The sequence below is a fragment of the Lepidochelys kempii genome, chromosome 12 (assembly GCF_965140285.1).
Source record: "Lepidochelys kempii isolate rLepKem1 chromosome 12, rLepKem1.hap1, whole genome shotgun sequence".
In the NCBI taxonomy this organism is placed as follows: Eukaryota; Metazoa; Chordata; order Testudines; family Cheloniidae; genus Lepidochelys; species Lepidochelys kempii.
Window position 1 is genome coordinate 40726667 of NC_136391.1, and position 25018 is coordinate 40751684.

Consider the following 25018-nt stretch of genomic DNA (forward strand, 5'->3'; position numbering starts at 1 on the left):
TTACCTGTTAAAAAAATAATTTGCCTCACCTGAGGACCTTTCCACTCCTCCCTAGGCTAGAATTTTGCAAGGCTATCCTACTCAGTTTTAAAAATGTATTAATATGAATTCAGTGCTGCTGGTGAGTATGGTCAGGCATTTAATAATGAGTCTACTTTGCACTACTATAGAAACTTCCATTCAAGGATATCAATGTGCTTCACAAATATAAATTAATTTAAGACATATAGTACTCTTGGGAGGTAGGTTGGTATCATTATCCCCATTTTACAACTGAGGAAACTGAAGCAGGTTACTCAGGAATTCCACAGCAGAGCCAGGAATGGAGCTCACATCTCCCAACTCCAGACAGATTTAAATTTGACATGCTCTGCATTTAAAATCATTGAACTCATTGGAAGTTAAGAGCTGAAACACCTTTGTGAATCTGGGCCTTTGATCTTAGCTTTTAGTATTTGTCCATTCCACCATGGCTGTCGAAAGTGTTTTCATTTTCCAAATATCTAAATTGCTTCTGACATTACTGGTCCAACTTCTGCCTCATGACACACAGATGTCCTCATTAAATAACGCAGGTGAACATGATGCTGATCGCAACTTTTACCGGGCCTCGGAGATTTCTTACCTGCCAACTGTCCCTAACAGAGAGACAATCCTATCAGATTTCCAATCCCTCCAATGAAATGCCAATGGCGTTAAAATGTCTACCCTATTCCTCTCTCCAACAGACAGCTTTCAAACATTGTCAGCTGTAATATGTCCAGCCACTAAATAGAGCCATCATGATTAGTAGGTAGAGCAGGTTTCACTGCACTGTATATTATCAGCATTGCCTTACAACAAATTCTGACTGAACGAAATGAAAAAAACCACAAAGTAGCATCTGGTTAATTGTGTGTTATTGCTGAGGTGGGAGTTGTCTGTGGTACATGCACTGCTAGGCAAGCTGGCCACCTCCTTTCCCTCTCTATTACTCAGAGCTCCCAAGCAACCTGAACCCTCCAAATCTGGAATTTTTGAAAAGAGCAAGAGCATCGTTGTTTTCTCTGCTTCAAAAAAAAATGAGTTGTGGCCAGATCCTTACACAGTCGGCTGGTCTTCTGCCCCTTGCCTGAGGCCAGATCCTCTCTAGGTATTTCTAACATGCTCATCACCACGCCCTCTGAGCGCCATCCCAAACAGCATGACACGAAGCAGCTCACAACTGTCCATCATGTTCAGTGCGGAGGTCTGCCCCTTGTGAGAGGGCAGCTCCAGCAAGCTACGCTTCTTCCTGGCCCAAGCCCCCAGCCCCCAGGGACTGCAGCACACCCAGAGGGAACTAAAACCAGAGAGATCAGGATGGAACATCCCCTCCTGGATCCCGACCTCTCCATGGACAACACAGCAATGTGGGCCCTCTCGGGACACTGGGGGTGCCACCTGTGAGGTGTAAAAATCAGCACATCAGAACCACATCATCCAAGACAGTGGCTTCAAACAAGGGGCAATCCTGGGAAAACCTGGGCAGGTGGCAACTCGCTCCCCGGGGCCCCCTCCACGCCGCTCACCTGGCCTGCCGAGGCGCTCCCCACCCCGAGCCCCCCCGCCCCGCTCACGGGGGCGCTCCCCACCCACAGCGCCCTCCCCCCCCGCTCACGGGGGCGCTCCCCACAGCTCCCCACCCACAGCCCCCTCCCCCCCCCGCTCACGGGGGCGCTCCCCACCCGCAGCCCCCTCCCCCCCCCGCTCACGGGGGCGCTCCCCACCCGCAGCCCCCTCCCCCCCCCGCTCACGGGGGCGCTCCCCACCCACAGCCCCCTCCCCCCCGGCTCACGGGGGGCGCTCCCCACTCCGAGCCCCCTCCCCCCCCGCTCACGGGGGCGCTCCCCACTCCGAGCCCCCTCCCCCCCCGCTCACGGGGGCGCTCCCCACCCACAGCCCCCTCCCCCCCGGCTCACGGGGGCGCTCCCCACCCACAGCCCCCTCCCCCCCGGCTCACGGGGGCGCTCCCCACCCACAGCCCCCTCCCCCCCCGCTCACGGGGGCGCTCCCCACCCACAGCCCCCTCCCCCCCGGCTCACGGAGGGCGCTCCCCACCCACAGCCCCCTCCCCCCCCGCTCACGGGGGCGCTCCCCACCCACAGCCCCCTCCCCCCCGGCTCACGGGGGCGCTCCCCACCCGCAGCCCCCTCCCCCCCGGCTCACGGGGGCGCTCCCCACCCGCAGCCCCCTCCCCCCCGGCTCACGGGGGCGCTCCCCACCCGCAGCCCCCTCCCCCCCCGCTCACGGGGGCGCTCCCCACCCGCAGCCCCCTCCCCCCCCGCTCACGGGGGCGCTCCCCACCCACAGCCCCCTCCCCCCCGGCTCACGGGGGCGCTCCCCACCCACAGCGCCCTCCCCCCCCGCTCACGGGGGCGCTCCCCACCCACAGCCCCCTCCCCCCCGGCTCACGGGGGCGCTCCCCACCCACAGCCCCCTCCCCCCCGGCTCACGGGGGCGCTCCCCACCCACAGCCTCCTCCCCCCCCGGCTCACGGGGGCGCTCCCCACTCCGAGCCCCCTCCCCCCCCGCAGCCCCCTCCCCGCCGCTGCTCCTCCCCGGCAGCCCCCCGGTCGGCCCGTAGCCAGCAGGCCCTGCATAGCAACGGTCGCTAGAGACGCTGAGGGCAGGGTGGGCTAAGTCACGTACCGCGCCTGCGCGAGGAGGAGGGAAGGGGTTGTGCACATGCGCCGTGGTGAAGCGCGAGGCTCCACCCCCCGGGTGCGGGGATCATGGCGGAGGACGCTTGCCCCGGGCAGGAGCCAGAAGTGCTGCGACTGAAGCGCCTGCGCGGTGGGGGCTTCTTCCCGGTGCCCCCTGGGGACAGGGTGAGCGGGGTGCCGAGTCCGAGCGGGAAAGGGTTACGGCAGCGCCCCCTATGGAGCCGGGGGGGAAGGAGGGAGGGGCGGGGTGACTGGGGGGAAAGGTGGGGCGGGGTGACTGGGGTTGCGGGGAAGGAGGGAGGGGCGGGGTGACTGGGGGGAAAGGTGGGGCGGGGTGACTGGGGTTGCAGGGAAGGAGGGAGGGGCGGGGTGACTGGGGGGAAAGGTGGGGCGGGGTGACCGGGGGTGCAGGGTAGGAGGGGCGGGGTGACCGGGGGAAGGAGGGAGGGGCGGGGTGACTGGGGGTGCAGGGAAGGAGGGAGGGGTGACTGGGGGAAGGAGGGAGGGGTGGGGTGACTGGGGGGAAAGGTGGGGTGGGGTGACTGGGGTTGCGGGGAAGGAGGGAGGGGCGGGGTGACTGGGGGGAAAGGTGGGGTGGGGTGACTGGGGGTGCAGGGAAGGAGGGAGGGGTGACTGGGGGAAGGAGGGAGGGGCGGGGTGACTGGGGGGAAAGGTGGGGCGGGGTGACTGGGGTTGCGGGGAAGGAGGGAGGGGTGGGGTGACTGGGGGGAAAGGTGGGGCGGGGTGACTGGGGGTGCAGGGAAGGAGGGAGGGGTGACTGGGGGAAGGAGGGAGGGGCGGGGTGACTGGGGGGGAAAGGTGGGGCGGGGTGACTGGGGTTGCGGGGAAGGAGGGAGGGGCGGGGTGACTGGGGGGAAAGGTGGGGCGGGGTGACTGGGGGTGCAGGGAAGGAGGGAGGGGTGACTGGGGGGAAAGGTGGGGCGGGGTGACTGGGGTTGCGGGGAAGGAGGGAGGGGCGGGGTGACTGGGGGGAAAGGTGGGGCGGGGTGACTGGGGGTGCAGGGAAGGAGGGAGGGGTGACTGGGGGAAGGAGGGAGGGGTGGGGTGACTGGGGGGAAAGGTGGGGTGGGGTGACTGGGGTTGCGGGGAAGGAGGGAGGGGCGGGGTGACTGGGGGGAAAGGTGGGGTGGGGTGACTGGGGGTGCAGGGAAGGAGGGAGGGGTGACTGGGGGAAGGAAGGAGGGGCGGGGTGACTGGGGGGAAAGGTGGGGCGGGGTGACTGGGGTTGCGGGGAAGGAGGGAGGGGTGGGGTGACTGGGGGGAAAGGTGGGGCGGGGTGACTGGGGGTGCAGGGAAGGAGGGAGGGGTGACTGGGGGAAGGAGGGAGGGGCGGGGTGACTGGGGGGGAAAGGTGGGGCGGGGTGACTGGGGTTGCGGGGAAGGAGGGAGGGGCGGGGTGACTGGGGGGAAAGGTGGGGCGGGGTGACTGGGGGTGCAGGGAAGGAGGGAGGGGTGACTGGGGGGAAAGGTGGGGCGGGGTGACTGGGGTTGCGGGGAAGGAGGGAGGGGCGGGGTGACTGGGGGGAAAGGTGGGGCGGGGTGACTGGGGGTGCAGGGAAGGAGGGAGGGGTGACTGGGGGAAGGAGGGAGGGGCGGGGTGACTGGGGGGAAAGGTGGGGTGGGGTGACTGGGGTTGCGGGGAAGGAGGGAGGGGCGGGGTGACTGGGGGGAAAGGTGGGGTGGGGTGACTGGGGGTGCAGGGAAGGAGGGAGGGGTGACTGGGGGAAGGAGGGAGGGGCGGGGTGACTGGGGGGAAAGGTGGGGCGGGGTGACTGGGGTTGCGGGGAAGGAGGGAGGGGTGGGGTGACTGGGGGGAAAGGTGGGGCGGGGTGACTGGGGGTGCAGGGAAGGAGGGAGGGGTGACTGGGGGAAGGAGGGAGGGGCGGGGTGACTGGGGGGGAAAGGTGGGGCGGGGTGACTGGGGTTGCGGGGAAGGAGGGAGGGGCGGGGTGACTGGGGGGAAAGGTGGGGCGGGGTGACTGGGGGTGCAGGGAAGGAGGGAGGGGTGACTGGGGGGAAAGGTGGGGCGGGGTGACTGGGGTTGCGGGGAAGGAGGGAGGGGCGGGGTGACTGGGGGGAAAGGTGGGGCGGGGTGACTGGGGGTGCAGGGAAGGAGGGAGGGGTGACTGGGGGAAGGAGGGAGGGGCGGGGTGACTGGGGGGGAAAGGTGGGGTGGGGTGACTGGGGTTGCAGGGAAGGAGGGAGGGGTGACCGGGGGAAGGAGGGAGGGGCGGGGTGACTGGGAGGAAAGGTGGGGTGGGGTGACTGGGGTTGCGGGGAAGGAGGGAGGGGTGACCGGGGGAAGGAGGGAGGGGCGGGGTGACTGGGGGGGAAAGGTGGGGCGGGGTGACTGGGGTTGCAGGGAAGGAGGGAGGGGCGGGGTGACTGGGGGGAAAGGTGGGGCGGGGTGACTGGGGGTGCAGGGAAGGAGGGAGGGGTGACTGGGGAAAGGAGGGAGGGGCAGGTGACTGGGGGGGAAGGGTGGGGTGACTGGGGTTGCAGGGAAGGAGGGAGGGGTGACCGGGGGAAGGAGGGAGGGGCGGGGTGACTGGGGGGGAAAGGTGGGGCGGGGTGACTGGGGTTGCAGGGAAGGAGGGAGGGGCGGGGTGACTGGGGGGAAAGGTGGGGCGGGGTGACTGGGGGTGCAGGGAAGGAGGGAGGGGTGACTGGGGAAAGGAGGGAGGGGCAGGTGACTGGGGGGGAAGGGTGGGGTGACGGGTTGCAGGGAAGGAGTGAGGGGTGACCGGGGGAAGGAGGGAGGGGCGGGGTGACTGGGAGGAAAGGTGGGGTGGGGTGACTGGGGTTGCGGGGAAGGAGGGAGGGGTGACCGGGGGAAGGAGGGAGGGGCGGGGTGACTGGGGGGGAAAGGTGGGGCGGGGTGACTGGGGTTGCAGGGAAGGAGGGAGGGGCGGGGTGACTGGGGGGAAAGGTGGGGCGGGTGACTGGGGGTGCAGGGAAGGAGGGAGGGGTGACTGGGGAAAGGAGGGAGGGGCAGGTGACTGGGGGGGAAGGGTGGGGTGACTGGGGTTGCAGGGAAGGAGGGAGGGGTGACCGGGGGAAGGAGGGAGGGGCGGGGTGACTGGGGGGGAAGGTGGGGCGGGGTGACTGGGGTTGCGGGGAAGGAGGGAGGGGCGGGGTGACTGGGGGGAAAGGTGGGGCGGGGTGACTGTGGGTGCAGGGAAGGAGGGAGGGGTGACTGGGGGGAAAGGTGGGGCGGGGTGACTGTGGGTGCAGGGAAGGAGGGAGGGGTGACTGGGGGAAGGAGGGAGGGGCGGGGTGACTGGGGGGAAAGGTGGGGCGGGGTGACTGGGGTTGCAGGGAAGGAGGGAGGGGTGACCGGGGGAAGGAGGGAGGGGCGGGGTGACTGGGGGGGAAGGTGGGGCGGGGTGACTGGGGTTGCGGGGAAGGAGGGAGGGGCGGGGTGACTGGGGGGAAAGGTGGGGCGGGGTGACTGTGGGTGCAGGGAAGGAGGGAGGGGTGACTGGGGGAAGGAGGGAGGGGCGGGGTGACTGGGGGAAAGGTGGGGCGGGGTGACTGGGGTTGCAGGGAAGGAGGGAGGGGTGACCGGGGGAAGGAGGGAGGGGCGGGGTGACTGGGGGTGCAGGGAAGGAGGGAGGGGTGACTGGGGGAAGGAGGGAGGGACGGGGTGACTGGGGTTGCGGGGAATGGAGGGAGGGGTGACTGGGGAAGGAGGGGTAGGGTGACTGGGGGGGAAAGGTGGGGCGGGGTGACTGGGGGTGCAGGGAAGGAGGGAGGGGTGCGTGGGGGAAGAGTGGGGGGGAATGCCTCCAATCCAGAGCCCAGGGTAGGGTCCAGCGAGTCCTGCTGGGGTCCGGCCATGGGAAAGCCAAGGCCAGGTCCTGGATGTGCAGACAGGTGGACCTGCCCTCCCCACCACACGCCCAGGCTGCTGGAGTGCGCTTTGCGTCTGCAGACCCCCAGGCTGTGGAAAGCGCGGCGGTGATGGTGCCGATCGACAGGCTGACGTCGGCTCGCAAATTCAGTTCCCACGTTTGCACGCGCAGTGGCGGTAACGTGGCGTGGAAATGACAGACGTGTTTGCAAACACAGAGTTGGGAATCTGGCCAGATGTTGGGCACAGCCCAGTGATAGCTGGCGAGGGGCGCCATTGCTCTCGCCCCATTTCACAAAGCAAATCAACAGCAGGTTGCTTTGTGAAGCGTTAGCTAGAATAGTGTCCAAACAGTAATAATCCCATAAGCATTACACTAACTCTTTGCTTATAGCATGATGCCCTGAGCCTTTCTGAAGCTCTTACATTTGCTGTCCAAAGGCTGAAATGCTGTCATATAGCTGTTCTACCCTATAGTGCAGGGGTTCTCAAACTCCATTGCACCACGCCCGCCTTCTGACAAGAAAAATTACTACACTGCCCCAGGAGGGGGGGGGACCAAAGCTTGAGCCCACCTAGGCCAGAGGGGGGCCAAAGTCAAAGCCCACAGACTTCAGCCCCAGGTGGGAGGGCCTGTAACCTGAGCCCTGGGCTGAAGCCCAAGCCTGAGCCCTGCCGCCCAGGGCTTAGGTTTCAGCCCTGGGCCCCAGCAAGGCTAACGTTAGCCCTGGTGACCCATTTAAGGAGGTGCTGACCCACAGTTTGAGAACTGCTGCTACAGTTGTTAGACCATGCTCATCACCCTAGTAGCTAAGCGCCTTCCAGCTGTGCATTAAGCAACATAACTCACATCTGTCTTGGTTTCATGCTGGTGATATATAGCTGTGTATCAGTCTAGCAGCAATGACATATTCCAGCTTCTGGAGGGCTCCATTTAAAACTAACTTCACAATGAAAATCATAAGCCCTAATCATTGAACACTGTCCCCAAGACAGCTCTGGCGAGGGTGCTGGCTGGTCTGTGATATGGCTCTCTGTTTTCAGCTGGGAAGGTGTCGGAGTGTGAAGGAGTTTGAGAAGCTGAATCGAATTGGGGAAGGGACCTATGGCATCGTGTGTAAGTGTTATGTGTGCTGCAGGCTTCAGCAGCGGGAGCTGGTTTGCTTCCTGCAGTAGGGGGTGCTGACAGCAACTCCTCACGACCCAAGACAGTGGAAAATACTCAGTGGCACAGGTCCCTCGGCGTAAGGGCAGCCCCAGCACAGGCTGAAGCCCATCTTCCAGGATCTGGTCTGTTCCCCAGTGATGAGCACATCAGTTTGGGGGGGGGGGGAAGGGGCTTTCACTGTTTACCTCCCAGTGTTGAGAGGTGATGGTTAACGGTTCACTTGGTGACTGGTGTCAGTGGTGGATCAGGCATTGACTTTGCTGTGAGACTTGGCTTCCAGGTACTGACCACATGGTGTGTGTTACTGTTTCAGACCGTGCTCGAGATACCCAGACGGATGAGATTGTGGCACTAAAGAAGGTGCGGATGGACAAGGAGAAAGATGGTAAGGGGAGAGGAGAAGGGGAGTTGCTGTTCCTAGGAAGCTCTGGGGTAAAGCTGAAGTTTTAGGGATGGCGAGGGCTCTCTTAAAACACTTATTCAGAAATGTGGTTAGCCCTGCACAACCACATCAGAGCCTCGAGTCAGGCCAGGGAACTGGAGGGGGAGTTCTAATGCGTGACTCAACAACCACTCTGCAGGAATCCCCATCAGCAGCCTGCGGGAGATCACCCTGCTTCTGAAGCTTCGGCACCCCAATATCGTGGAGTTGAAGGAGGTTGTTGTGGGGAACCATCTGGAGAGGTAATAGTCCCACAGTACTGGCCCTGCACCTGCTGTCCCTTCAGAGGAGGTGGTGGGTCCTGTCTCTCCCACCCCTATATGCCATGTGTCAGTACTGTCCCTGCTCTTGGCAGGAATGGTAGTTGGATGACCCCTGGTGGCAATGGAGCGTGCGCACTGAGGTGGGGGTGGTCACACAGTAGAACTGCGGTGAGGTGACTGACTGTGGTATGTGTCTCCTGCAGTATTTTCCTGGTGATGGGTTACTGTGAACAGGATCTCGCCAGCCTTCTTGAGAACATGCAGACGCCCTTTTCTGAGGCTCAGGTACAGGTGGATTGTGCGGGTGCATTACCACTCCTACCTGTAAGAGGGAGCTGTGGCTCTCGCCAGTGCAAGCAGGCTACCAGCATATTCTGCTCAACTTGCAGCCAAGGATGCAGATTCCAGCCCAGAGCATTGAGGCAGCCTGCGTCGATAGTGTTGGTGGAGCTGGTGGTGGGCACTGGAAGACAGATACCAGTCTGTAAATTGGCTGTCAGTCATCAGGTCACATGATCTGATTTCATCATAACTTGACGACCTCTTTCCCCTGTTTGGCATAGGGTAAAATAATCTAACCCCCTTGGCCCTCTGTGATATGGGGCACTGCCTGCTGCCTGCATTAAATCCTGTAAGCATCACTGCAGTTAGAACACCCCTTTGTTACAATGTTTTGGGTCTTGGGCTCCAAAACTAGGGTGCACGGCTTTGCATTGACCTTGAGCTTCTGCATAAAATGAACCAGGGCATAAGCTGTCAGCAGCTGTTAGTCAGATTGCTTAATGCACGACTGGAAGGCACTGAGATACTAGAGTGATGGGGACAGGGTAGGAACCAATGCAGATACATGTTAAGTACTAATGTGATGCTGTCTTGCTAATCCTGTCTCCCACCACTCGCAGGTGAAGTGTATCATCTTACAAGTACTCAAGGCCTTCAGTATCTTCATGAGAACTTCATCATCCATAGGTAAGGGGCAGAGTGAAAGGCACTGTGGGTAAAGGGCTTGTATGGGAGGGCCACTAGGTAATGGACTGGGCATTGGGAGCCAGCTGTGCCACTTGGGCTGTTTTCTGGCTCTCAGTGGAACAGAGGGAGACCCTCTTAGAGCAGCAGGTACTTTGGGCAGCATGGAATGGCCCTAGGTGAAGCATTGCCCCTAACACAACCATCAGTAACTGGCTTCTTTCTGATGGCAGGGATCTGAAAGTGTCTAATCTGCTCATGACCGATAAAGGCTGCGTGAAGATAGGTAAGCTCCCCTGTCACGTTTGCTAACACAGCTCCAGAGATGCTTCCAGTTTTCTCATTTTGCAATGCAGAGGCAAGGGCAGTAGCTGGCCTGCTTTTTGACCTTGAATCTGTCCTCTCTTGCAGCGGATTTTGGGCTGGCTCGTGCTCACGGTGTGCCACTAAAACCAATGACCCCTAAAGTCGTCACTCTCTGGTGAGTAGGCTCTGCTTAGTCCTGAGTGAGTCACCCTATCATGGACCCCCTCAGAGGCTGTGGGTCAGCCATGCAGTCAATCTGGGACAAGTTTTGGGAGCTCCACCGATTGGTAATTCCTGCATTCATTCCGTTGCACAGGTACCGGGCCCCAGAGCTGCTGCTGGGAACGACGACCCAGACCACGGGCGTAGATATGTGGTAAGGGGATCTCGTATTGGAGAGTAACGCTCTTGCCAGGAATTTGCAATTTGCAGAAGTATCTGGGGGACAGCCAGGGACGGATTGGGGTCAGGGCAACAACTTGGTACTTCAGGAAGCAATGTGCACATCTGTATAAAGATCTCCTACTGAACCAAAGCCAAGATGGGTCGATAGCAACAGGAGGTATCTGCTGCTGGGGGCAAAGGAGGAGGAGTCTGATCCAAGAGATTCATGTGCCTGATTCCTACTAACCTAGGAGGCCTGTTCCCTCCCCAGGGCAGTGGGATGTATCCTCGCGGAATTGCTGGCCCACAAGCCGTTACTCCCAGGCAGCTCGGAGATTCACCAGATTGACCTGATAGTGCAGCTGCTGGGGACACCCAATGAAAATATCTGGCCAGTAAGTGCTCGCTTTGCATCGCCCACCCTGCCACACTCTTCCCTGACCCTTACTTGTGTCTCCCTGTCCCCGCAGGGCTTTTCCAAGCTGTCCCTAGTGAGCCAGTACACCCTGCGGAAGCAGCCTTACAACAACCTCAAGCACAAGTTCCCATGGCTGTCGGAGGCTGGGCTTCGCCTGCTCAACTTCCTCTTCATGTATGACCCCAAGAAGAGGTAAAGAGCCATCTGCAGCCCAGTTCAGGCCATGGAACTGCCAGTGTGATGTGGGGCCCAGGCTTCTCGGTGGATGGTGGGTGGCTTCTGCCAGGCAGGGCTGTTCCCCTCCAGTGTAAACGGCTGCAGTGTGTGGGGGAGCTGTCAGCTCCCAGGAAGCACTGGGCAATCCCGAGCTGGGGGCTCATTTACATTGTAATCGGCTCCTCCCCTGAGGATAGAGCAGATCACGCAAACCAGCTGGGCCTAAGGAGCAGTGCCAGTTTCTGCAGTGCTGCCTTGCTCCCTGGGCTGATCCCCATGCCCCCAGGCATTGCTGCCCCCTTTACCCTAAGCCTGGGGCGGTGTCTGACCGTTCTAGGACAGGATTGCACTGCCCCAGCCAGATGCTGTTGGCAGGCAGGGCCTGCGGGATTCGGCAGCAGGAGCCCAGCTTGGGATGTACTGCGCATTGTCCCTCTGGACAGGAAGTGAACGCAGCAGCATGGTCACAGCCTTGCTGAGCTGCTCGGGCGCAAGGAAGGTCTCGCTTTTATACAAAAGTTTCCTGAAGAAGCAGCGGGAGTGTTTGCGGGGGACGATGGACTTTTCCTTTAACCTGCATTTGCCTCCCCAGGGCGACAGCGGGAGACTGTCTGGAGAGTTCCTACTTCAAAGAAAAGCCCTTGCGTAAGTGACTCCACTGTGCTGTTGGGGCCTGCGGGACTCAGCCCTTCCTGAAACTCATTTCCTCTCCCCTTCTCCCCAGCCTGTGAACCGGAGCTCATGCCCACCTTCCCCCACCACCGCAACAAGCGAGCTGCTCCCGTCAGCGCCGGGGCGGAGAGCCAGGGCAAGCGCAGCAAGCCCTGAGGCTGCACGTTCTGCCGGGTAAGAACTATCTTCTCTCTCCCCTGGAATCGGACCAGCAGTGACCCAGCCCTACTGCAACACAACAGGGGAGGCATAAGCCTCTCAATTCAGGATGAACTGAGTGCTTAGGAGAGTGCAGGGCAGAAGCCCCTGCCCCAGCTCCGCCAGTGCCTCAGCCCTGACCTGCAGCCTCCCACGCTGCCCTGCTGATGCTCCTCACCAAGAGCACTACCTGCTATTCCAGCCCTTGGGCCTCTCCTGAGTTGAGACGTTCACAGCTGGCAGGGGGTTGTGATGGGGACTGGACAGAACCACAGGTGCCTGGAGGCCAAAGCACTAATGGGCTGCCCCACTTCACTTTCTGCCCCAGGATTCTCAGGTTCAACTGCTTGCAAAAGACGGGAGCCTAGCTCATGTTGGGAGTGCAGACTGGGAGCCAGTTTTCCCAGTTACTTGTCAGGAGAGGAGCCTTGGTGTACTGGCCCACCTGGGAGAGGCACAGCCCCACCTGTGAGTGGGGAAACGGACCTCCCTGTCAACGTGCTGCTCTCGCCCAAGAGGGCGCCTGCTCCCTCCTATGGGCCTCTTCAGTCCCAGGAGTGAGTGAGTTTTTATGTGCAGACTCTCATTCCCAGAGGCTGCACGTGGTGCCATGCATTGGGTTGCTTGTCCCTGCCTGAGTGAGTGTGCGGCCTGCAGCACTCCCAGCCCAGGCCCAGCTCTGCTGCCTCCAAGGCAGCTTGTGGTTCTCCCGTGCCCCACAGGGCTCAGGCCATGCTTCAGAGGACCCAAAGTTTCCACCCCACTCCCAAGAAGCTGGTGGGCTCCACAGTGGTAACAGCCTCAGCCAGTCTGTGTGATTAGCTACTCCCACGTGGATAAATCCTCAACTTGTGTTCTTCTGGGTAAGGTTTGGATAAAGATGCGGATAAAGGGACCATCCAAAGCAGACGATGAGAAGGCTCTGGGAGCTGAAGGAGGATTTGTAACCAGCTGCTATAGGACCCAAGGCAGACGCAGTACAAGCTCCTCTTGACCTGTCGATATTCTCAGGGTGCCTCCTGCTGGAGGGTTCAGTGCTGGCTAGGAGGACGGTACCCCAAACTTCTACTCAAATGCAGCTGCTGGAGATACACTCAAGGGTTGTGGATTGTTCTATCACCTTTGCACAAAGAGAGCAGTCAGGGCAAACTTCTTATCTATCCTGCATCCCTCTCCACCCAGTGCCAGTTGCATCCTTCATGGCACCTGGCCCATCACCAGCCCCTCGGGTTGGATCCTTCTACCAGGCAGAAGCTCCAAGGAAAGGGCAATGTGTAAACACATTCCTATGGGCTGAAAGGAACCTCCAGCCCTGCAGTGTTTGCCTTGACCCCTAGGTGGGCAGCCAGGGGCAAGACGTGCTGGCCAACCCTGAATGGCTGCTGGGTTTGTTACAAGCTGCAGGCCTTGCCCAGCTCACTGTTGATAGAAAAGTCCCTTCGTTCTTTATTCCTCATGGGGGTTCATGTGATCCTGCCTGCAATAAAATATCATGGCAGTGTCAGCTGTAAGGGATAGTCCGGCAGAGCTGCTCTCTGGGCCAGCTAGCTTCTTTACCCCAGGCAGCCGAGCCAGTGCAAGGCAAGAATGGCTGCCCTTTGCGTGGCATCTCCCAGCCAGAGCCCTCGGGGCGTCACAGCTCTCCCGTCACCTAACCCTGCCCAGGGCGGGGAGCGCAGTCCTAGAAACACAATGTAGTGACCTAGCTCAGAACTCTTCCCCCCTCCCCACTGAGCACCCCGGGGCTGCAGTGAGAAGCATTCCCAGCCCAGCTGCAGGTGAGGGGCATGGCTTGGTGCGCTCCTCTCAGCCAGTGTACTGCAGCAGCGACATCACTTCCTCCAGTAGCTGTGCCTACCTTGGAATTCCACCCCAGCAGGGGCCTGAGCCAGTCCTGTTTGTCTTGTGCTGAGAGCTCAAGGTTTCCGACTCATTCTCCTGTGACACACTGCACTCTCAGCAGCTTGGGTAGCCACAGCTTCCCCTCTACCCGTCATCACCTGGAGCTTCTTAACAAGATCACCCTCTGTTAATGAGCCACTGACCTCAGTGAGTTAAGGACATGAAAGTCTGAAGCAAGAGCCGCTGGTAAAGGGCAGGTGGAATTTGTGGGGGCATGGGATGAACTCACGCTGCTCCTGCTCCCACACCCTACCCAGGAGCCAGAATACCAGGCTAGCAAGAAAAACCCTTTATTACATAACTGTGGAGGTGACAGAGAATGTTCTTTCTTTGTTCTGAGGAGAGCAGAAATGAGGTGAGGTTTACCAGTCAGCGCTGAGGTGGGAAGGGGGCCTTACCCAGCCAGAGGGGCTGGGGTACTTGGCCAGTGCAGACTGACAGTGGGCCAGCTGAAAGGCAGGTGTGCCCTGGAAGGTACAGCACCCAGCACTGGATCTGACCCTGGGGTGGGTTTTCGGGGCGGTTCTGTTTCGTGCCTGGCTCCTGGCACTGATTCCAGCCACCTCACACTGAAATGGGGGAGATCCCCAGTGTTCTCAGCTTCCCCTTTCTGAGTTTGAGCTGGGAGTGCTAGCGGTGCTGCTCTAAATAGCATAGCAAGAGGGGGCCTTGCCCGCCCCCAGGCCACAGCAAGAGGCAGCTCCCTTTCTTTTTGGCTTTCCTGGGTCCAACATCCTGCTGCCTTTGTGTTTCCAGCTGGGTTGTGCGCACATGAGGAGGGGATTGGCTGTCATTTCCAGGAGCCAGTGCCCATTCCACTTAACCCTTAATGCAGGAGGGAGAAGCTTTTCTCTGCCCCAAAGCACTGACCAGCTTCCCAGGAAAGGTGCAAGCAGTGACCTAGGCAGAGGAGTAGTCCCGAGACATCAGAGCTGAGCCCTGGGGAGATGGTAACTGAATCCCTACAGCTCTGACCAAGGAGCTGAAGCATCAGCCATAGCACAAAGGAACTCCCAATGCACTGCATCCCGTGGGACTAACGGTGTAACCCTTCCTCCAAGCTCCAGCAACCATTGACTCTGGAGAACCCAAAGTGCCACAGCACTCATGAGGAAAGGTATTTGGTGCTAGGGGATACTGCAGTGCAAGAGCCTAGCTTGCTAACTCTCTGAAGGCTTTAAACCCCCCCTGAGCAGCTGAGCCAGGCAGGATGAGGGAGACACATCACCCAATAAAGGGCAGATGCACACAGCTGAAAGTGTTTGTCATTTCCTTCTGACCCATCAGTCTGGGGCAAAAGCTGCTCTAGCTCAAACCCCCAGTGCCAGAAGGGGCCAGGGCCCAGCCTAAACCCACACACTTCTTCCCCTGGGCACCTTTTGTCCCATCCAGAACCTGAAGGCCAGTCAGCCTGAGAAGCAATGGATAGGACCAGCATGAGCTGGGAAACAGCACAAGATCTTCCCCAAAGCCATCTTCTCTCCTGGGGCAGAGCTGTCCACATGGGCCGTGCCACAGAGCACCTGGACGGAGCAGCGTCCTTCCACCAACTCACAGGAATTGCTTGAAAAAGAGCAAGACTCTTGTTTCTCCTTGTCCTTACCTAGGTCCAATATTTCAGGCTGTGCTGAGAAGCCTGTGAGCTAAGAGGCCCCAGCTCCTCTGGCAGAGGGAAGCTAGAGCGGTGACTAAGCAGGGCCAGGAGATCATGCCAGAGACACAGCAAAGGCCAATCCCTGGAATTGGCTCATAGGAGTTGGGAGGGAGAGTAGTAGTGTTGAATGTAGGGCAGGGTTAGTGTAGGCAGCTACAGCAGGGGAGGATCTGGGGCAAGTCTCTACGAAGCACTGCTTTATCGGGGTGAGGGAAGGAAAGCAGCTCTGCCACCAGCGGTTTCCCCTAGAACAGAACCAGCAAGTCCAGGCAAGTCCTGATGCTTCCGCTAGAGGTAGGATTTGGTTGGCATATCCCATAGCATTTGCAGGCCCTGGGGAGGCAGCTCGTCCTGTAGCTAGGGCCGAGCCCCAGAGCCTTCATTCAGCAGCATGTCCACCTCGGTCCTCTTTAACCACAGGAGCTTCTGCTTCTCGCTCTGCAGCTCCTCCATGCAGTGGCTACTCCTGCAGGTCTGCATGGCATCGCAGCCGCTGGCATGGAGCAGGCGGCATGTGGCACAGCAGTAGGAAGGGAGAGCACCTTGGATCAGGCATGAATGCAGCTGGTAGCACGGTGACTCCAGCACCTCCCTTTTGCTGCTCTCTAGCCATGGGGCGGCAGGTGGCAGCTCCCATGGCCTCTCTGCAGCCTTTGGCCAGATGCTGGCAGCTCTGCAGTCCAAAGGTATAACCTTGCCAGCAGAGCGGGGCATTAGGCAGCTTGCTGCCCCATGTGGCTCAAGCACTGCAGTGTCAGAAGGGGAGCTCAGAGCAGGGTTTGTGCTCTCCACATTCTCAGGAGAGACTGAGTCACTGATCCTGCTAAGCTCCCGTCTTAAGGAGATAAAAGAGAAGGCAGCAGCTTCTGAGTCCGGCCCATTTCTATAAGGCTGCTCCTGGCCGGACTCGCTAGCCCCCCCGTTGTCCCAGATCCTTCCCTCATTTCCCCCAAGATCCTCAGGACAAGGTACTCCAACAGCCTCACTCCACAGGTTGGAGTTCTGTTCCCAGATGGGAGGCCTATGTAGCTCCTGAGAGGACAAACCCCATGGGGATGATTGCAACCTGGCCCCCAAGGGGGCACTGTATAGATTCGCAGCCTCTGGGCTTTTCAGCTCATCCCCATAGAGATCAATGCTTTCAGCACTGCCAGGAGCCGCCTTGGCTCTGGGCTCTCTGCCTTTCGGCCATCTAACAAGTCTCTTCAGCTTCTCCACACAGTCATGCAGGTCCCTGACGCCCCTCCGCACGTGTAGCAGGTCTTCAGCAGACACTGGGCATGGCCCCAGCTGCCGTAGGATCTCCCCCAGGATCTCACACTCCACCCTTGCTGCAAAGAAGCCGCAGGCAGCTTGGACAAGCTCAGCTCCCGGGGGTGGGCGGGACACCACGAGGTGATGGTCATCTCTCTTCACATATCCCATCCTGTGGAAGCTCTTTGCGATGTCACTGTCTGACAGCGCCGCCTGCAGGGAGTGCACATACACCCCCGAGAACATCTGTAACAGAAGCACCGCGTTGTTTGCTGAGCACACAGCTAGTCGACCCCCAGCCAGTCTAACCAGGTGACCTCGCCACTCCTCCCTCCGCCCCGCAAACGCTGACACAATGAGCAATTAGTCACCCTGTTAGCAATCAGCACCACCAAGCCCATGGCAGCCTGAGTGCACCTTGAATTCTCAGCCCCTGCCCAACAGCCCAAAGCATGGTCACTGCAGGCCACCACTAGCCTCCAGACTGCCCCAGTGGGGAGGGGGCTCCAGGCAGCACAGCCACCAGAGGGTGCCACAACTCCCTGTGGTGCCCCTCCTCACCTTCGTTCACCTCGCTGTCTAACATCAGCTGCGGGTGCCTCAGGACCTGCCCCTGCTGCATCGGGGTTCCTTTGGAGACACGACCCACTGCATCAAGGAACCAGCTAGTCCCAGGTCCTACTCAGCCCTAAGCCCATGGCCCATTTCTGTGGCTTTCCCAATCATGTTGCTAAGATCCTTGAACCCAAGACTGTGCAATGGCCATACAAAGAGTGACCTTGCCCAGAGACGAAGTACCTCTGTCCCTTCACATTCTAGCCACTCGGGGCCATATAGGCACAGGCAGGGTTTCCATCATGGTGGAATCCCTTTGTCTAAAGGCCCTACACACCCCTATGCTGCTTCAGCAAGGATCGTTCCTGACTCCTGGTCCTGGGGTTAGACTGCGCCTCTCCCATTGAGGGGGTCTCTTTAACAAATCCCAGATCTGTCTGGGCACGAGTGTAATCATCAGCTACACAAGGGAGGGCCTGAATATTCTATTCCCCTGGGGAATCTGGAGTCCAGGAAATCTGTGCTGAAGTCCCTGGAGTGACCCTCTCTCTCTTCAGTGATTTGCTCGGAATGGCCCCTGCACACTGTTTCAGCAGCTCCCTGTCTCTATCCAGCATGCCCAAGAGACACACCGGTGCAGCCAGGCGGCACCATGACCACACACCAACGCTCACCTTGACTGTGCTGAACTCCTTGCGCCAAGGGAGGAGGTGTAGATGGACAGCTGCCAGCTCAAGGACCTCAAAGGCCCTGGCCAGCCCCCTGAGTGCCAAGGGCAAGTCGTCCCATCCCTGAAGGCTGCTGGCGAGCGTGGCAAAGACGTCGTTCCGCAGGGTGCCGTGCAGCTCCGGATCCTCCAGCAGGTGCTGCCACAGCAAATCCCACAGGGCCAGGTCAGTGCAGACCCCAGCGTGGCCCCTTCGGAAATCCCTCTCCAGACACTTCCTGTACTCCTGCTGCACCAGGGCGCTGGAGCCCATCCTGGACCGCAGAGAGGGCAGGGGTGAGCGGCGAAGAGCCCACGAATGGCAGCACCCAGCCAGGGCCACCAGAAAGTCCTGGGCAAGCCATATAGGGGCAGCTTTGCCCTGCCCTGCCCCGCTCCAAGTCCACCACCAAGAGTCAGGCCAGCTTCCCTCCCCCCTTAGCGATTCCCTCAGACACTGCCAGCCACTCCCCGCGGGGCCGGAGGGACTGCGCTGCCCCACTTCTCAGCAGCCGGTGCCCTGCCTGGGGAAGGGGGCTGGGCGGGCGGGGCCAACCCTTTGCCTCTCCCTCCAGGACTGGCCTGGCCACCCCCAAAGACACCTTTGATACACAGGTTTCAGAGTAACAGCCGTGTTAGTCTGTATTCGCAAAAAGAAAAGGAGTACTTGTGGCACCTTAGAGACTAACCAATTTATTTGAGCATGAGCTTTCGTGAGCTACAGCTCACTTCATCAGATGCATATCGTGGAAACTGCAGCAGACTTTATATATACACAGAGAATATGAAACAATACCTCCTCCCACCCCATTGTCCAGTTGGTAATAGCTTATCTAAAGTGATCATCAGGTGGGCCATTTCCAGCACAAATCCAGGTTTTCTCACCCTCCACCCCCCACACAAATTCACTCTCCTGCTGGTGATAGCCCATCCAAAGTGACAACTCTTTACACAATGTGCATGATAATAAAGTTGGGCCATTTCCTGCACAAATCCAGGTTCTCTCACCCCCTCACCCCCCTCCCAAAAACCACACACACAAACTCACTATCCTGCTGGTAATAGCTCATCCAAAGTGATCATTCTCCCTACAATGTGCATAATTAAGGTGGGCCATTTCCAGCACAAATCCAGGTTTTCTCACATCCCCCCCACCCCCATACACACACAAACTCACTCTCCTGCTGGTAATAGCTCATCCAAACTGACCACTCTCCAAGTTTAAATCCAAGTTAAACCAGAACATCTGGGGGGGGGGGGTAGGAAAAAACAAGAGGAAATAGGCTACCTTGCATAATGACTTAGCCACTCCCAGTCTCTATTTAAGCCTAAATTAATAGTATCCAATTTGCAAATGAATTCCAATTCAGCAGTTTCTCGCTGGAGTCTGGATTTGAAGTTTTTTTGTTTTAAGATAGAGACCTTCATGTCTGTGATTGCGTGACCAGAGAGATTGAAGTGTTCTCCGACTGGTTTATGAATGTTATAATTCTTGACATCTGATTTGTGTCCATTTATTCTTTTATGTAGAGACTGTCCAGTTTGACCAATGTACATGGCAGAGGGGCATTGCTGGCACATGATGGCATATATCACATTGGTGGATGTGCAGGTATACGAGCCTCTGATAGTGTGGCTGATGTTATTAGGCCCTGTGGTGGTGTCCCCTGAATAGATATGTGGGCACAATTGGCAACGGGCTTTGTTGCAAGGATAAGTTCCTGGGTTAGTGGTTCTGTTGTGTGGTATGTGGTTGTTGGTGAGTATTTGCTTCAGGTTGCGGGGCTGTCTGTAGGCAAGGACTGGCCTGTCTCCCAAGATTTGTGAGAGTGTTGGGTCATCCTTTAGGATAGGTTGTAGATCCTTAATAATGCGTTGGAGGGGTTTTAGTTGGGGGCTGAAGGTGACGGCTAGTGGCGTTCTGTTATTTTCTTTGTTAGGCCTGTCCTGTAGTAGGTAACTTCTGGGAACTCTTCTGGCTCTATCAATCTGTTTCTTTACTTCTGCAGGTGGGTATTGTAGTTGTAAGAAAGCTTGATAGAGATCTTGTAGGTGTTTATCTCTGTCTGAGGGGTTGGAGCAAATGCGGTTGTATCGCAGACTCAAGGAATATTTCCAAAATACCTCTGAACAACATACTAATCCACAGAGACCTCCCTACCAACACTACAGAAAGAGGGATTCTAGGTGGACTCCACCTGAAGGTCGAAACAGCAGACTGGACTTCTACATAGAGTGCTTCTGCCGACATGCACGGGCTGAAATTGTGGAAAAGCAGCATCACTTGCCCCATAACCTCAGCCGTGCAGAACACAATGCCATCCACAGCCTCAGAAACAACTCTGACATCATAATCAAAAAGGCTGACAAAGGAGGTGCTGTTGTCATCATGAATAGGTCGGAATATGAACAAGAGGCTGCTTGGCAGCTCTCCAACACGAGTTTCTACAAGCCATTACCCTATGATCCCACTGAGAGTTACCAAAAGCAACTACAGCATTTGCTCAAGAAACTTCCTGAAAAAGCACAAGATCAAATCCGCACAGACACACCCCTGGAACCCCGACCTGGGATATTCTATCTACTACCCAAGATCCATAAACCTGGAAATCCTGGGCGCCCCATCATCTCAGGCATTGGCACCCTGACGGCAGGATTGTCTGGCTATGTAGACTCCCTCCTCAGGCCCTACGCTACCAGCACTCCCAGCTACCTTCGAGACACCACTGACTTCCTAAGGAAACTTCAATCCATCGGTGATCTTCCTGATAACACCATCCTGGCCACTATGGATGTAGAAGCCCTCTACACCAACATTCCACACAAAGATGGACTACAAGCCGTCAGGAACACTATCCCCGATAATGTCACGGCTAACCTGGTGGCTGAATTTTGTGACTTTGTCCTTACCCATAACTATTTCACATTTGGGGACAATGTATACCTTCAGATCAGCGGCACTGCTATGGGTACCCGCATGGCCCCACAGTATGCCAACATTTTTATGGCTGATTTAGAACAACGCTTCCTCAGCTCTCGTCCCCTAAAGCCCCTACTCTACTTGCGCTATACTGATGACATCTTCATCATCTGGACCCATGGAAAAGAAGCCCTTGAGGAATTCCACCATGATTTCAACAATTTCCATCCCACCACCAACCTCAGCCTGGTCCAGTCCACACAAGAGATCCACTTCCTGGACACTACAGTGCTAATAAACAATGGTCACATAAACACCACCCTATACCGGAAACCTACTGACCGCTATTCCTACCTGCATGCCTCCAGCTTTCACCCTGACCACACCACACGATCCATCGTCTACAGCCAAGCTCTGCGATACAACCGCATTTGCTCCAACCCCTCAGACAGAGACAAACACCTACAAGATCTCTATCAAGCTTTCTTACAACTACAATACCCACCTGCAGAAGTAAAGAAACAGACTGATAGAGCCAGAAGAGTTCCCAGAAGTTACCTACTACAGGACAGGCCTAACAAAGAAAATAACAGAACGCCACTAGCCATCACCTTCAGCCCCCAACTAAAACCCCTCCAACGCATTATTAAGGATCTACAACCTATCCTAAAGGATGACCCAACACTCTCACAAATCTTGGGAGACAGGCCAGTCCTTGCCTACAGACAGCCCCGCAACCTGAAGCAACTACTCACCAGCAACCACATACCACACAACAGAACCACTAACCCAGGAACTTATCCTTGCAACAAAGCCCGTTGCCAATTGTGCCCACATATCTATTCCGGGGACACCATCACAGGGCCTAATAACATCAGCCACACTATCAGAGGCTCGTATACCTGCACATCCACCAATGTGATATATGCCATCATGTGCCAGCAATGCCCCTCTGCCATGTACATTGGTCAAACTGGACAGTCTCTACATAAAAGAATAAATGGACACAAATCAGATGTCAAGAATTATAACATTCATAAACCAGTCGGAGAACACTTCAATCTCTCTGGTCACGCAATCACAGACATGAAGGTCGCTATCTTAAAACAAAAAAACTTCAAATCCAGACTCCAGCGAGAAACTGCTGAATTGGAATTCATTTGCAAATTGGATACTATTAATTTAGGCTTAAATAGAGACTGGGAGTGGCTAAGTCATTATGCAAGGTAGCCTGTTTCCTCTTGTTTTTTCCTACCCCCCCCCCCCCCAGATGTTCTGGTTTAACTTGGATTTAAATTTGGAGAGTGGTCAGTTTGGATGAGCTATTACCAGCAGGAGAGTGAGTTTGTGTGTGTATGGGGGTGGGGGGGATGTGAGAAAACCTGGATTTGTGCTGGAAATGGCCCACCTTAATTATGCACATTGTAGGGAGAATGGTCACTTTGGATGAGCTATTACCAGCAGGAGAGTGAGTTTGTGTGTGTGGTTTTTGGGAGGGGGGTGAGGGGGTGAGAGAACCTGGATTTGTGCAGGAAATGGCCCAACTTTATTATCATGCACATTGTGTAAAGAGTTGTCACTTTGGATGGGCTATCACCAGCAGGAGAGTGAATTTGTGTGGGGGGGTGGAGGGTGAGAAAACCTGGATTTGTGCTGGAAATGGCCCACCTGATGATCACTTTAGATAAGCTATTACCAGCAGGACAGGGGGGTGGGAGGGGGTATTGTTTCATATTCTCTGTGTGTATATAAAGTCTGCTGCAGTTTCCACGGTATGCATCTGATGAAGTGAGCTGTAGCTCACGAAAGCTCATGCTCAAATAAATTGGTTAGTCTCTAAGGTGCCACAAGTCCTCCTTTTCTTTGATACACAGACATAGCCAGCCCCTCCTGCTGGTGTAGGGGGCAAAAGGGGGAGGGGCTGAGACACAGAGACCCCTCCCACATCCTTGGGGGAAGGGGCTGAGAGAGGCCACGCCCCCTCTGCGGGGTGAGGGGGCCTGCGAGGCGGGGGCCACGCCCCCTCTGCGGGGTGAGGGGGCCTGCGAGGCGGGGGCCACGCCCCCTCTGCGGGGTGAGGGGGCCTGCGAGGCGGGGGCCACGCCCCCTCTGCGGGGTGAGGGGGCCTGCGAGGCGGGGGCCACGCCCCCTCTGCGGGGTGAGGGGGCCTGCGAGGCGGGGGCCACGCCCCCTCTGCGGGGTGAGGGGGCCTGCGAGGCGGGGGCCACGCCCCCCTCTGTGGGGTGAGGGGGCTGCGAGGCGGGGGCCACGCCCCCCCTGTGGGGTGAGGGGGCTGCGAGGCGGGGGCCACGCCCCCCCTGTGGGGTGAGGGGCTGCAGGCGGGGGCCACGCCCCCCCTGTGGGGTGAGGGGCTGCGAGGCGGGGGCCACGCCCCCTCGGTGGGGTGAGGGGGGCTGCGAGGCGGGGGCCACGCCCCCTCTGCGGGGTGAGGGGCTGCGAGGCGGAGGCCCCCGGGCTCCACTCACCTGCCGGCCCAGGGTCTCTCCGCTCCTCCGCCGGGCAACAAGTTCCGGTTTCTTCTCGTTCCGCCCCCTGGCCCGCGGAGGTCACGTGCCGAGAGGCGGGGCTTCCCGACGCCCCGCCCACTGGGGGCTTTAACCCGCTCCTTGCCGGGCCCAGGCGGGCTGTGTCGCCGGGGGGCCCCTGGGCTCGGCATCGGGCGGGGAGCTGCAGGGGGGCCTGGTTCCCCCGTGGGACGCCTGCGGAGCCCAGGGAGGGGGGCTGGGCCTGGCCAGAGACCCCACCCAGGGACCCCTGCCCAGAGCACCCCAGGGCACCCACCCACCTGCCCCCCTCCCACTTGCAGCACCCCGGCAGGACCCCCCACCCCAGGGCACCCCCAGCCCCCCCGGGGCTTCTTCCTTGTCCCACCCAGAGGCTTCCGCCCACCTGCCCGCCCCCATCCCACCTGCGGCACCCCCGGCAGGACCCCCCACCTCAGGGCACCCCCAGCACCCCCTGGGGCTTCTTCCCACCCACCCCAGAGCCACCCACCCCAGGGCACCCCCAGGCCTGGAGGCTTTTGCCCAGCCATCTGCCCCCGTCCCACCCCAGAACTTGGCTGGGCCAGTGGGAGGGCAAGAAGCCACTAGCCACACTAGTGGTGCCCAGCAGACCAGGATCTCTCCAGGGCACCAGCGCCTTCCCTTGGCCTCCATTCCTGGCCTCCGCAGAGGCCTCGCTAGCTACTGCCACCCCCTCGGCCCATGGCCACAGCACAGCTCTGCTGACTGGAAGCCACAGTGCCCCCAAACCCTCCGTGCAATGGCGGTGGTCACAGGTAGTGGGTAAATGCACCCAACACAGGGGAAACCCCCTCCCCACCCAGCCTTGGCCAGGGTCCCAGCTCGAGCCCCTCAGCCTGCTGTGGTGACAGCCCGCCTGTCACTACGGGGGATGCTCCTGGTTCCAACGCTAGATGGTGCCGTGGGGCTAGAACCAGCCCCACTGAGCACAGCACCTGGGTGGGGAGCTGTGACCGCTGGAGCAGGGTTATGCCCAGGCTTTGCCCACCAGGCAGGCATTCTATTGGCATCACAGGAGCTGGCTGCAGCTGCCCTTGTCTCTATAGTGAGCTCCTGGGGCAGGGCCAAGCCTGCCACAGTGGGCACTGCCTGAGACCAGTGCTAATGCACCCGCAGCTGGCTGGCCGGCCCACGGAGAGCGCAGGCCGCAGGCTGGTTCTGCTGCAGGGCGTGGAGGGGCTGGGGGCAGGAAGGTTAGCTCGGCCTGGCCCTGGGAAGCACACCCACAGTGGAGGGGGTGATGTGGGGGCTGTCCGGCTGCAGGACTGGTAGTGCTAACCTCACGGAAAGACAGACACAAACACACCCCCGCCCCAACTCATGTATTGCGGGGAAGGGATTGGCTGTGGCACCCACCTGCATCAGGCCCTGGTCATGCAGCCGGTCCCCCCAGAGTACCCTGCAGCAGGGGGGCCCACGGGGGAGCAAAGAGCAACAGAGGAGAGGGCTCTCCCCTCCACGGAGCCGGCAGAGGAGCAGAGAGAGCAGAGAGGTCGGCTGGGCCATTTTGAACCGGATCCTGAAGCCCACGGGGAGCCCACGGCCGCCTGTGGGCACATGGCTGTGTTGCTCTCTGTGGGAGGAGGTAGCCAGGCCGCGGGGCGGGCAGCACGGCCTGGAGCTGGGGAGCTGACGGGACTCGCACGCAGGCCGCAGCATGTGGCCGGCGTGACGAGGAGGTGGGAGAGCTGATGGAGAGTTCAGGCTCATGGGGCTGGGCAGGGGAGGAGGGGGAGCTCGGCTCATGGCTGCTCCTCCTGCTGGAGAAGAAGTTGAGGTGAGGGAAGCAGAGAGGAAGCTGGGAGCCTGCTGTATGACACACAGCCAGGGGCAAGGGGGAGGCAGGGGCGAGCCAGAGGAGCGCAATGCCGGGGAGCAGCCTCCCAGAGA

The 25018-nt window shown here is 59.0% G+C and overlaps 2 protein-coding genes across 2 annotated transcripts; one reads left to right on the forward strand and one right to left on the reverse strand.

The window, feature by feature from the left end:
* Positions 1–2707: 2707 nt before the first annotated feature.
* On the forward strand, positions 2708–14745 carry CDK10 (cyclin dependent kinase 10). The gene is given in 15 exon segments (XM_073308248.2): positions 2708–2849; positions 7603–7675; positions 8040–8111; positions 8308–8410; positions 8635–8716; positions 9334–9358; positions 9361–9400; positions 9631–9683; positions 9809–9878; positions 10020–10079; positions 10359–10482; positions 10558–10697; positions 11314–11366; positions 11446–11567; positions 12460–14745. Coding segments are annotated over 14 exon segments (1095 nt in total). The 5' UTR covers positions 2708–2753; the 3' UTR covers positions 11550–11567; positions 12460–14745.
* On the reverse strand, positions 13768–23274 carry SPATA2L (spermatogenesis associated 2 like). The gene is made up of 3 exons (XM_073308247.2): positions 23069–23274; positions 17631–17937; positions 13768–16647 (listed from the first exon to the last, which is right to left on the reverse strand). Exons 1-3 carry the CDS (start codon positions 23257–23259, stop codon positions 15505–15507), a joined length of 1641 nt encoding a protein of 546 aa, XP_073164348.2. The 5' UTR covers positions 23260–23274; the 3' UTR covers positions 13768–15504.
* Between the last annotated feature and the right edge of the window lie 1744 nt (positions 23275–25018).